Genomic DNA, 13506 nt, shown 5'->3' with positions numbered 1-13506 from the left:
TGTAGAACAGCAAGAATATAAAAAAATCCAAACTTTATCATAATATCATAATATAATTCATTCAGAAATGCTTAAATGTTCAACGTCGTTTCGTCATTAGTTACTAGGCTTTGAATTAGTTACCAGGCTTTGATAGAGCGTGTTCTGTAAATGCACGCGGTCATTGGAGAAAGATCTTTTAAGCGAGATGAAACTTTTTTCCTTTTGGAATTTAATTATTAGTTTAGATATATTACATAAAGAATCATATTAAGATCATCGTTAAGATCATATTATAATTGAAGTAAGTATATGAAATAGTTATATATACATTTTTATTAGATAAAGTAGAAAGGATTTTAATTTTTTAAATCGTTTATATTTTGTTTGTTTTACTTTTTCTTTTAGCAGTTTTATTTTTATTATTTTATATTTTAGAAGGAAAATAGGGGTATGGATGTTATTTAAAGTTATTTAGTTAAAGTTTAATTAAAGTTAAACTATTGCTATCTTCATAAAATGGTTATTACTACTTTGAAATTTCTGTGATGCTAATAACTATTTTTGTTCTTTTTTAGAAAATTTAGAAAAATAAATTAAAATTTTGTGCCGACAATGACATGGCATGTCACATGTTATTGTATGTAAAGGTCAAATTTTGTTATAAAGATTGCAGTTCTTATAAAAAAAAAAAAGTAGGTAAAGAGTTTAGTTTGTAAATATATATTTTGTATCTTTTTAAATTTTCTTGCATCATTTTTAAAATTTTTGTTTGCACACATGCTTTTTTGATATGAATGTGTATGTGGTAATAAGTGCTTTATAGTTGTTTTATCAATGTGTTTTTATAACAATGTAAAGTGTTTTTTTATTGTTTGTGTATGTGTTATTATGTGTTATATAATTGTTTTAAAAATGTGTTTAAATATGTATATAAGGCATATATATATAACCTTATAAACTTATTTAGACGCATTTATTATAGTTGGTACATGTGTTTATATTATGTTGTTTACGTATTTTCAAAATGCTGTCACTTGGTAAACATGTAGAGAAAGGTTTGTCAACTTTCCCAGCCAAGTGATGTACTTTTAACCGAGGGTTACATGATAGTGTTTAGTGTCAAAATGTTACTTTAGGTGTTGCTGTTTTCAAGCCTTTATTAAAAATTATTCTAAAAATATATAATAATGTACTTAAACAATATTTTGCGTAATGTTGTTACTCATGTTTTGTTATATATGAATGTTATCTTACTTAAGTTATATTATATACATATTATATTAACATATGGTGTGTGCTGTTGTTGTGTGTTAGGGAAGAACTATTTTGCCATATAAATGTTTTTTTTATCTCAATTTGATTTTTTGTCTTAAGCGCTGTTTTTAATACATGATTTTGCTATAAATATTTTGGAATCATGATGTTCCAGCATAAATTGCTATAATCGCTATCAGTCTCCCTTCACATAATGAAGTTGCAGTTGTATTTGTTGGTGAAGATGGTGCAACAGCTGCTTCCAGAGAAGTTGTTATTTACCCAAGAGGTCATCCTCTTAAAACTATATCAAGTATGTCTGCCAACTTAGATCCTATGGTTTATCCTCTATTTTTTCAAAGGGGTGATGCTGGTTGCCATAATCGATTGGTTCACAACCCTGAATGTGCTACATTGGTTAGAAATCATGTTACATTATCTCAGTATTACAATTATAAACTTTCAGTTAGACAATTTTTTTCTTCACTCTTTTATGGCAAAAAACTGTTTCAGCAATATACTATTGATGTGTATGTTAAAATTGAAGGCAAGCGCCATGCTTTCATCAGAAATAACCAAAACAAACTGAGAAGCGAGCAGTATAGTGTCTTACATGAACTTGTAAACAATTAAATTTGATAGGTTGTTAAAAGATATTTGCAACAACAACTTTCCGTTTGGAGGAAAAATCATTCTTTTTGGTGGTGACTTTAGGCAAAATCTGCCTGTTGTGAAAAAAGAACAACCAGCTGAAATAGTAGAATTGTGTATAAAATGTCCTCAGTGAAGAAGTGCTTGAATGTCTGCTGGGTGAGGTCAAAATTTATTTAAGTGCTGATCAAATTGATACTGATGACCTTATTGAAATAAAAAACGTTTCTGTTGAGTTTTTGAACAGCTTAACTCCTTCAGGTATGCCATCTCATTGTTTAAAATTGAAAATTGGTTGTGTAATTATGCTACTTAGAAATTTAGATCTCAAAGCTGGGTTATGCAATGGTATTCGAATGAAAGTTTGTGCTCTTTAAAATAATTATATTGATGCAGAGGTTTTGTTTCTGGTGATAAACGGGTTTTTGTACCTCAAATTCAGTTGGCTCCATCAGGTTCTAATTTACCTTTTGTTCTGAAGCGTCAAGAGTTTCCTGTCAGATTGGCTTAGTCAATGACAATTAATAAAAGTCAAGGTGAAACATTTGATATAGTAGGGGTATATCTCAAAAACCGTGTTTCTCTCATGGTCAACTATATGTTGCATGTTCAAGAACTAGAGCATTTAATAGTTTGTTTTTCAAAATTGATAAACATCTCATTCAAGGTATGGTAGGTGAAAAGTGTTACACAAATAATGTTATATTTTCTTATGTTCTTACCTTATAGTCTAAATTTTCATTTCGAAAACTTTTTTTTTATATATTAGTATTGTTAATCTTTTTGTACTTCGAAACAGATTTTATAGTTACATTTTCGATAAATTTTTATATTAACTGCCATGTCAAAATAGGTTACTATAAATAGGTAAATCGATTTTCAGTTTTTTTTTTTAGTTTTTTTTGTTTGTTTTTTTTTATGCATTGTTTTTTTTTTTTTTTTTTGATATTTTATCATAATTCCTCTTTTTTTTTTTTTTTCCTTTTTTTTCTTTCTTTAAGATTTACGATTGACGCATTAATACGATTTATAAAAAAAAACCTGATTACCTTTAATTGTAACTTTTTGTCAGTTAAAATGATATAAATATATGCAATTAGTTTAATTTTTTTTTAATTTTCTCTAATTTATGCCTAATAGTTTGTGGTACGTAACTTAGGGGATCTTTTTAAACGGGGGGGGGCGTGAATATTGTAGTTTTGCGCATTAGTCAAGTATCGAATTACTTAAGTTTTATAAGGTGTTTAACTAATTTATTAGCTTAGTTTGCATTTGTAACACTTTTGAGGAAAAATAAATTCTTATACATATTAAAATGAAAAAATTCTTATACATGTCAATATTGTTTTACTTTTTATTATTCTGGTAAAAGATCATCAAAAACTTGATTGTTCTTAATAAAGATAACTCTATTCTTCTCACCACCATTAAGGCATAAACGGGGAAGGGAGGTCCTTTATTAGTGTCATTATTTAAGAGAATTAAATTTCGAGTTACAAAATGAATTTTTAGTAAATGGTAGCGAATTACCGTTTACTAAAAACTATTGAAACAAAGAGGTCATATACGAAAATGGTCAGATTAGTGCCTTATATAGCAATGGTCAAATGGTGAGATATTTTTAATAAATAGACCGTTAATTTTGAAGTGATGTAAGTCCATTTTTTCCACTTTCGAGATATTTAAAGGTTCGCATTTTAGTCAATTTAAAAAAATGCATAAATTGTACTAAGTTTGGCAATGTCTCTACGAATTTAGAAATGTGTAATTTGATTACATAAATGACTTGCATGTGAATTTAACTAAAATAGGACATCATAATCAATTGTTATGCAATTTCATTTATTAACGAATTTTAAATTGATCAAAGCACATGAATATCTTTAAATACTAACTGTAAATTGTTTATAAATAAGAAGTGCACACTAGGTTTAATGTAAACTTTGTGATTTCTAATTTTTTTTTGAAAAATGGACTTGCACCACTTTCAAAATAAACGGTCCAAATTTATTTAGTTGTGTGCATTTAACCTTTTAAAGACAATTCCCTTTTTTAAAAAAATATGTGTCAAGCGGATACCAAAAAAATTAATAACTCATGTATAATTTACGTTCGCTTTTTATTAATCTTATTAATTACAGTTCATATTATAAAAAATAAAACAAGAATTTAGCTTTACTTTTTCGTCAATTTAAAGCATGATGAAGTGTTTTGAAATTAGTAATGTCGAGGAAAGTGGTTCTGCTTTACACTGGTATGACCTAATTTAGTTATAAATTACTCAATGTTAAATAATTGAGACTGGCATCACTAAACCCATGTAATAAAATATCAATAACCTCAACGTTGGAATCATCAAAAACTCCCCAATCCCCCAAACTGACGCCATGGATTCTTTCACTAAAGACTCTGGAGAATGAGATGATTCTGCTAGCATGACATGGGCAGTGTTAACACAACTACCTGAATCACTATTTTCAAATACTTTTTTAACAAAAATAGGACCACTAAGTAAAAAACCTAATTTAGATTTTAAAGCAATAGGATCATTGTGGTAGCCTCTAATGGTTGTATTTTCTACAAATGACCAATAAAAGTCAGCTCCAATCAGAACATCTACTTTCATACTACCATTTCTCAAATTACTGTCTGCTAACTTAAGATTATGTAAGTGTTTATACTTTTCACTAGCAAGATTTATATATTGTCCGTTAAGAGGAGAACATATATCTTTAATGTAGCAAACTATTCGTATTGTGCGGCCGAGTAGACATTTAATTCCTAATTCAACTTTTTCTAAGATTTCTGTTGTATTGTTGTTACCAAATGTTTTATACATATTTCTTTCGTACCTAATGTTTTGACTTTTAACTTTAAATGTAAATCAGGTGATATATAACTTAACTGAGAGCAATTGTCGAAAAGTATTCCGCAATTATGTAAATTGCCCTCGTTGTCCAAGGTTTGAGTTGATGCACTTTGCAGCAAAACAAATTGTTGACCTTCAGATGTAGCTTCTGCAACTAAAGTCAATTGTCCTTCAGATTGATTATGATGAGATTGACTTTGTAGGTTAGAATTTTGTGTATCGATACATAATGCAACGTGATGATGATGTCCACATTTAAAACATTTTAATTGAGATAAACACTGTTTACTTATGTGACCACTTCCTAAACATTTGAAGCAAAACTTTTTATCACTTATGATTTTCTTTCTTGATTGAATATTCGTAACTGATCGACAATATTGTGATTTATGTGGCTGGTCACAAAATAAACATTTATTTAGTTTTTGGAGATCTCTTGGATTGTTCCTTTCAAAATAGGAAGCTTGACCTGTATTATTTGAATAGGAATTGTACCGATGTGGTATCCTGTTAAACAAATTAAGTGAATGAATTCGATTTAATTCTCTATTATTTGCACTGGTGTGAAATGTTTCTGTAGTAATAAACCTGTCTGATTTATCTAATGAGTTAGTTAATGCTTGTTCTCGCGCACGCAATTCAGTCTTTAGAAGATCAACTACTAATTTAACATCCCAGCTGTCATTGTTATTAAAATGACGGTTGACAATTAATGTTAGTTCTTCTGGTATCTTTTCCAAAATTACTGGGATAAGGAGAGGTTCGTACATATTACTATTAATATTATTTGTCTGTGTCTTTTGTGATAAGTTTGACACCAACACCTCTTTTAGATGGGTTGAAAAAGTTCCCATAGTTGTAATATTTATAGTTTATGCCTTTTTCTGGTAGGCAAGTTTCTAATTCTGATTGGAAGTTTTTCAAAAGAGGAACAAGAACTGATGAAACCCAATGTCCTTTTTTCACTTTATTGGCACAATACTGATGCAAACACAGAACATCATGTTGAATTTTATCAATTGCTGTTTGTGTGTCGGATGCCCACATTTCACTGTTATGTTTGCACTTGGCAAAAAAAGGTTCAATTGCCTCAATTAATTCAAATTCGTCTGGTGTTGGGATGAGTTCTGTGAGGATTGCATTGAGACTGTTTTCCTGAACATGTCTCAAACCAGGCCTAAGGGTTAAAATTGATTTCATCATCATTTGGTTTGAGTTCCATCTTGTAGCAGCAGGTTGGATTAATTTGTTTGCAACTATTCCTTCTTCAGAACATGCAAGTTTGATTTCCTGCCAATCAATTGTACTCTGATGTGTTCTTTGAGCCAGTTTCTTGCATTTGCTAATTACTTCATCAACCATTTGTGTGTTTTTAACAGCAGACTGGAAAAAAATTAAAATTTTTTTTAAAAATTTTATTGTAAATACGATGGTTTATTGTAATTCCAATATTTATTGGTAATTGTAAAATCCGATATTTAACTGTAAACCCAAAGTTTTTACTGTAAAACAGATATTTAAAGTAAATTTCGCTCTTTTAATTGTAAATATTTACCTGTAAACAGAGGTTCATGATGTGGTCCACACAAAGCATGTGTTGATCAACAAGTCTTGATTGCGTAGCAGCACTCTTCATGTTACTAGCACCATCTGTCACACACACTCTTTTAAGAGTGTCTCCAGCAAGGATGAAGAATTTGTTAATCATATTGTCCAATCCTTGTGCTAGTTTGATACCAGTTTTTCTGCCAATAAAGTTCTGGCAATCCAAAGTGAGCTTTTACAACTCAAAATCCTTGTTACAATAATGGACTGTAAGGGATTCATAAGGATCATTGTTTCTGGCAGTCCAACCATCACTTGTGAAAGCAACAATTTTTGAATTAGGAATGTCTTCATCAAGTTGCTCCTGCACATGCTTTTCTATGTTTTTGTAAAGCATTGGAAGTTTGTACTTTGCTAATGTTGTCGAGCTTTTAATGGTTGCTTTAGGACACAAATAGTTTAGGAGCATTTGGATCCCTGGAGATTCAACCATTTTTTAAAGGAATGTTTGATAGGACAAATGAAAGTGTGAGAACTGCATCGAATTCTTGCTGATTATCACTATGTAAGGACCATTTTGGTGCATCAATTTAATCTCCGACTTGACTTTGTGCTTGCAATTTTTTCTGAGATTCTGCCTTAGATTTTGGCTGAGACTTAGACGAAGATTGGGTCTTCTTCATGGGGGGAAAGAACAAAACGTGAATTACCCATAATTACAGTAAAATTTCGGTTTTACGGTTTGTTTTGGTAATTTTAATAAAATGAACTAATTATTCGTTTAGTATAATACTGCACTTCTACAAAACTTCAGTCTACAACTATTGGCCTTCCTTCTTTAACCACAGTATATTTTAAAACTATAAGTTATTTACAGCGAAAACTCGTTATTATAGCTATAACTACATTTACGAAATATCTGTTTCTTAACAAAATGCGATGTATTATTTTAAATACTTACTCTAAATGTCCTCTGATTCCAGTAGTGCTTCCATGGGTACATTTGAGTGATTTTCTGATGCCTGGACACAGAATACATTTGGCATCATAATTCTTCCTCTTACCATTCTTTGTGTCAATCCATTCAATAGAATCCTCATCAATGGTGAAGTAATCCCAAATGAGTTGAACAACCATTGTAGTTTTTCTCGCAACCAACAAATCAATAAATAACAATAATCTTCTCTCTCCAAACTAAAACTCTCTTTTACAAGTTTTTTCCTTCATTTATACTCTATACTTTTCCTAAAATATCCTTTAAAAACCGTCATAAATAACTGCAAACACATGTTTACATGTCTTTGGCTTTCACTGATAAAAACTGTTAAAACTATTAAATCTACAACGTCATTAAATGCTCTAGAACTTTCCCCAACTGAGTTACAACCATGTTGATTGATTGATTGATCAATCTAAATATTTCTTCCCTGCACACCTTAAAAACATCAATAATCGACTCCGGACCATGCTCATATTGGCAATTAAAACCATTCCTAGCGCAGGAACAGTATCTTATTTACTATGAAAGCCATTCTTAGAGCCAACCCGTTTAAAAAAAAATTCAACTCATGGCCGAGCATGGGAACATTTTACTACTCTTAGGCTGGAAGAATTATCTTTTCGAAAATGTCCAGAATGTATGGATTTCAAACGGCATCAGGAAAAAATCACCCTGGAAAAAATTCCGAAATAGTTCTTTTATATACTTTGATACGCTTTAGTATAGTATCATTTTATTATTGTATCAGCTTTTTTCCTGATACCGTTTTTACTGTTTAATTTTTAAAAATTTATTTTATTGCTTTTTTATTTTTGATTTATCGACTGATTATATTTACATAAGGTTACTTTCAAAAACAATTTACTTTTACATATAAAAAGTAAATTACATTTCGATGTAAAGTATTTGTATAGGTAAAATCTAAATTACTTTTTAAAGTAAATTACTTTCACATGACTTACTTTTAAATTGATTTTCATAGACAAAGAAAAAGTAAATAACATTTTTTATGTTAATTACTTTTACTAGTAGTAATAAATTACTTTAACATGTAAAAGTTACGCATTTTTAAAATTAACTTTATGTAAGTGTTTTTTACATGTAATATATTATTTTACTATGCTACTTTTTAAAAAATGAATTACTTTTAAATGTAAATATATTTGATCATTTAATCTAAGTTATGTAAAGTAATATTTGTTTAAAAGTAACTTTTTAACGTCAAAGTATGTAAATGTGCTATCTCTAGTAGGTTTGTAGGAACTAAATATAAAAACTTTAATCAAATTACAGCTTTTACAGCTTTACTAGTTTTTCGTCATTCGGAAATTTATTTCCAATTAATTTCCGATGGAATGTTTAATTGCGGAGGGAATTTGCGAAAATCTAAATCGGTTTTTACAGTTAATTTACTCTTTTTATAGATTACCGTCGCAATTTAATCAAATACCTCGTATTATTAGAAATACTTCGTATTTACAGTGAAATCTCGTGATAAATCATCGAATTACATCGCGCCTCGAAAAACCTCGTAAAGGTTTTCCGATAAATTACCGTACTTTATTTTAACCATCGGTCGCGTATTTTTACGATGGAAAGTAATCCAATTACGCACTTTTGCGTAAAAACCGATGCATCGCTATCGTAAATCTCGTAAATCTCGTACGAGATTCCCGCCGAGTACGATGCACAGTGGAGTATTTGTATGACAAAACTGCTCAAAAATATTTTATGAATTTTTTTTCGCTTTATTAGTTTAAAACACAGAGTTTTATTAAAATTAAATGTTTAATTAAAAAAATAAAATTTTTTAAAGAGTAATTTATTATTAACAAAAAGACATATTCGCTTATCAAAGCTTCATGCTGAGATCATCATATTGACTGCTTCTTTGGGAAAAGGTAACGTTTTTTTATGCCGTTTTGATCTAGAACTACTTATGTATGGGTCTGAACTCAATAGCAGCCTATTTAATACGTCTGTATTGCAGTCGATACGAGAAAACTTTTGACTAAAATTTTGTCTGTACTGCCGAAAGTGTTTGTTTCGGGCTTCAGCTGCCTCCTCGGATAACTGGCCGATAGGGAGGATTGCATGAGTTATTACTTCGGCACCATGCATCAAAACTTTATGCATGGTTGGAGACATGGGATACCAACCATACAGATTGATATACAGTTTAGCAGTTTCATGAGCAAAAGCGTCGAATTTAACAGCATCAATTTTATATCCACTTGAAATGACTTCAAGAATAACGTGTAAACCTTTTATCAAATCCAAGTTAACACCAGTTATTTGTGAAGATAATTCCGGGTTTGAAAAAAATCTTCTTGACGTATTGCCGTCATTCGTATTTCCAAACCCTGCTTTAGGTATATCTACTTGAAGCCCTAATTCTTCTTTGAAGGATGTTTGTATTTTCTTCTTTGCTTCTTTGACAATTTTTTTTTCCTCGTCTGATCGAGCTTGCCACTTTTGTAAAGGTATTTTATAAGCTAAATGAAGAAGCGATTCAAAAAAGCGGATCCTTGCATGAAGAATCGAGAGTCCAAATGAGATGGTTTCCGTATTGATTGGCTCTTTTTTAATCAATTTATTAAAATCTTTCGATGTTTGTCCACATATGTAGCACCTCATAGTTGATGTAGTATCAGTTGCAGCGTTGCACACTTTACCATCTACCATTGTAAAAAGCAAGGTATGCTTTATTTTTCCAATTTCATTGGGCAACCTTGTTTCCCTGAGATTCCTTATTTGGTTTTTTACGTGCTCTATCTCGTCCATTGTTATGTCTTTAGATTCACTAATGAAACGTATTCGAATGGGCCTGCAGAACCTTGGAGATGAGGTGACTGAGTTTTGCCATATAATTTTTTCCTGTTGGCCATCAATTTTAACAATCATTCTCAGAGGTACTAAAGAACTTTGAAAAATATTTGCATCACTGTCGGTGTTGTTTTGAAATTTTTGCTTAAATTTTGCTTGTTGCGATCCATCACAGCCCCATTTTGATATTAAAACCATATTTTTCTTTTCTTCAATTGAACACTTTTCTACAACCTCTGAGACATATTTATATAAGCGTAATGTAGTGTGGTCAAGTAATGCTTGTAGTTGAATTTCAGCTGTTGTTTCGGTTACTTGTATCGATTCCTTATTAGGGTAACATTCTTTTTTGGCTTGTTGTATTATTGAGTAGCAGGGGTAGACACTTTTGTTTCTACTTTGAATAAGTTCCCACTGTTTTCTGGTAAAATCGCCTTCTACAAACAGTGCCAGTGCCTCTTGAGGTGTTAATTTATTGACAGTTACTTTTTTAAAAGCAGAATTAAATGCTTTTCGGTATTTCTTTGCTCTGGTAGGCGTGGCCGTAATTTCTTTAATAAATTTTGAAACATCAGTATTTCCTGAAGTGTGCTGGCTCATTCTGGCTGCATACGTCAACTCATCAACAGAGACCTGTTTGCGCAAATCCATAGTTTTTCGACGCTTGCTGCAATCACTTAGTTCTATAAATGATTTTGATGGTCGTCCAGGTTTCTGTCGAATGTTTATTGACCAATAAGGTAGCTCGATGTTTGATTTGAGCCATTGTTTATTGTTTTTTATAAAACTTTCTTGTTTATAACTTGCAGCTATCCATCTTTTCTTGAAATCACTCTTAAAGAATTTTAAAATTCTTGTTATGGTACTTTTTTGATCTATTGGATATTTCATGACTGTTATAAGGTGTTCTTCTAACAACGAAAACTTTTCATCAAATTTTTTACCTTTACAATCTTTCATTATTTCATATAACTCTCTTCTAGTGAACAACTTTTTGACTTCTGTCGAATCTACATGATAAATAATAAAATCAGTAAATACATAGTGGTGTGACCTTAATGAAAGACAAATAAGATATATATATATTTTTTGAGATTTTATAGTTTGATAGTTTAATATATTAGATACAATTTAAGATTTACGTAGTTTGGTTAAGTTTGTACAAAAATATTCAAAAATTAGACAACAAGAATTTATTTTATAGCTATTTCAAGACGTTTTACGAGATTGTGTATATTACGAAATGGTCTACACACTATTTTTGAAGCGTTAATATAAAAAGTGGCGGACGTTGGCGGATAATTTTACAAAAGTATCTGATTGTTTACAGCCTATAGTTATTGCTCGTAAAAAAATTATAACTCGACAAGACCATACTTGTTAACAAAAACATTATTACATTATAATTTTATATGAAAATTAAAACTCAAATAGTCCATCATAAAAATGCTTTATATTATGCACAATAACTCAGAAATTTAATGTAATTTTATTTTAAAATATAGGTCATACCTTCCTCTGCCATAATTAGCCGTTTATTTTTTCAAAACTGAACAATATTATAATAATAGCTGCAATAGCAAATGTCACAAATTTTTGAATTTTTTTTTCCTACGAAATTTCAAATAACAACGCCACGTTCTGAACAAAAATACGACAAAAGGAAAAATCGAGAAGAATTTTCTGTTACATAATCTAATGAAGCAATTATCTAGCTTGAAAATAATAAAGTTAATAAGACTTTTATGCGAACTTGATTTTTTGACTTTTGAGCGGTTTTGTCATACAAATACTCCACTGTGCGATGGCGGGATGCTCTAATCGAAGCGATATTAGATGTAATTAAAAAATCAGTCAAGCAAAACACTGTTCACAAATTATCTAAAATTCCAAACGGCACTTAAAACAAAAGGAAGAATAAAAATGAACGTAACTTATCGTTTTTTATCTTTGTCATCCGTGCTTTATTCAAAGATATCTCTCCGTGGGCTCCATGTCGTAGTACTTGTATACGATGTAAAACATTTACTTTATAACTAAGCGTGCTAGAGCGGTCTTTATTTCTTGTAAGAGAGAGAAAAGTAACAAAATGCTCATTTTTATATAACAACTAAAAGGAAGCGTGAGAGGCTTGAATGACTGCGCGATTGCGCGCAACAGTTAGGATTTCGCACAGTTGACAGCAGGCGAAGAATGGAAAGTCGACGAAACTCTTACCATGAGCGAAAGTGATAAGTTGGAACGTAATACAATGTATGGATGTCAAGGTACGTAGTTTTTAATATACTTAAGACATTTGTTTCTAGCTCATACGCTTTTTAAAAGATTTAAAACATAGAGCTTCTTTCTAAATTATTATAAGAGCAACTGAAGTCAACATTTAAGAGCGGTCGAAATTATCAGCTGACATGAAAAATACCTTTTTTAAAACTTAGTTGCCAAAATCATTGCTAATTCTTAATCTATATTCAACAAAGTGCAGCATTATTGCAGCGAACACAACGTTGCAATTCTGCATTTTCCCGAATAATTCATAGTTCTCAAAATCCATGAAAAGCCCTCAATTACCGCTCTGCAGTATCCGCAGTTCAATTCAAATTTTAGGTTCACTTTTTTAAAATTTTTTTTTTTTTTTTCAGCTTATGCGAGTTAAAACATTTCCAAAATATATCTGATTCTAACCTGTTAGTAACCATTCTTCCGACACGATAATTGAATTATCAAAATTTTTAATTTAAACTTCCCGCCTTATTCGAATCGTCCAATCTTTTTTATTTTTAAGTTGGTAGGAATGTCATAAACATTTGCGCCAAATTACATGTCAAACTCATAATTATTTTTTTTTGTTTACGCTTGTTTCTGAAGTACCAAAAGTGCATTCGGCGATTTTCACGATGTCTAATTTTGTTGAGCAAAGAAGTGCTATTAAATTTTGTTTGCGGAATGATATTTCTGCTGCTGAAACGTATCGAATGTTGCAAAAGGCCTTCGGTGAAGAGACTATGTCTCAAAAAAATGTTTACAAGTGGTACAAAGACTTCAAAGAAGGCCGAGAACGTGTTGATGACTTGGAACGCTCCGGACGACCATCGACTTCGATTGATGATTGCCACATCAACAAAATCAAAGAATTGGTGCTTGCAAATCGTCGGTTAACCATTCGAGACCTTGTTGACATGGTTGGAAAATTATTTGGGTCGGTGCAAGCGATTTTGAAGGATCATTTGGGCCTCAGGAGACTCAAATCATGTTTGGTGCCGAAATTTCTCAATTTCTTTGAAAAAGAGCGTCGCGTTAAAACGTGTGAAGCAATGCTTTCTGACTATCAAGACGTCTACAAACAAATTATTACTGGCGATGAGACTTGGGTCTACGCATA

At 30.8% G+C, this 13506-nt stretch overlaps 2 protein-coding genes and 1 long non-coding RNA gene across 3 annotated transcripts; 1 reads left to right on the top strand and 2 right to left on the bottom strand.

Moving 5' to 3' along the window:
- Positions 1-164: 164 nt before the first annotated feature.
- LOC149894402 (uncharacterized) lies at positions 165-2992 on the top strand. The gene is made up of 2 exons (XR_016450004.1): positions 165-283; positions 418-2992. It is a non-coding gene; the product is annotated as an uncharacterized LOC149894402 (long non-coding RNA).
- A 2547-nt stretch (positions 2993-5539) lies between these two features.
- On the bottom strand, positions 5540-6806 carry LOC149894401 (zinc finger BED domain-containing protein 4-like). Its single transcript, XM_090078170.1, has 2 exons — positions 6312-6806; positions 5540-6139 (listed from the first exon to the last, which is right to left on the bottom strand). Exons 1-2 carry the CDS (start codon positions 6462-6464, stop codon positions 5540-5542), a joined length of 753 nt encoding a protein of 250 aa, XP_089934296.1. The 5' UTR covers positions 6465-6806.
- Positions 6807-9161: 2355 nt separating this feature from the next.
- Positions 9162-11917, bottom strand: LOC149894400 (uncharacterized). Its single transcript, XM_090078162.1, has 2 exons — positions 11640-11917; positions 9162-11137 (listed from the first exon to the last, which is right to left on the bottom strand). The coding sequence occupies exons 1-2, from the start codon at positions 11650-11652 to the stop codon at positions 9162-9164; spliced, it is 1989 nt and encodes a 662-aa protein (XP_089934288.1). The 5' UTR covers positions 11653-11917.
- Between the last annotated feature and the right edge of the window lie 1589 nt (positions 11918-13506).

This window comes from Hydra viridissima, unplaced genomic scaffold (genome assembly GCF_058129835.1).
Source record: "Hydra viridissima isolate aposymbiotic clone 2 unplaced genomic scaffold, HvirCarnegie_v1 scaffold_1, whole genome shotgun sequence".
Classification (NCBI taxonomy): domain Eukaryota; kingdom Metazoa; phylum Cnidaria; class Hydrozoa; order Anthoathecata; family Hydridae; genus Hydra; species Hydra viridissima.
The sequence above is the reverse complement of the archived record's forward strand: the minus strand, read 5'-3'. Positions and strand labels throughout refer to the sequence as shown.

Bases quoted from the DNA above. Each gene is read 5' to 3' on its own strand.
- LOC149894401 (XM_090078170.1), bottom strand. From the start codon at position 6,464: ATGATTAACAAATTCTTCATCCTTGCTGGAGACACTCTTAAAAGAGTG. The intron at 6,140-6,311 runs GTAAATATTTAC...ATTTTTTTCCAG, and splicing joins TCATGAACCTCTGTTTACAG to TCTGCTGTTAAAAACACACA.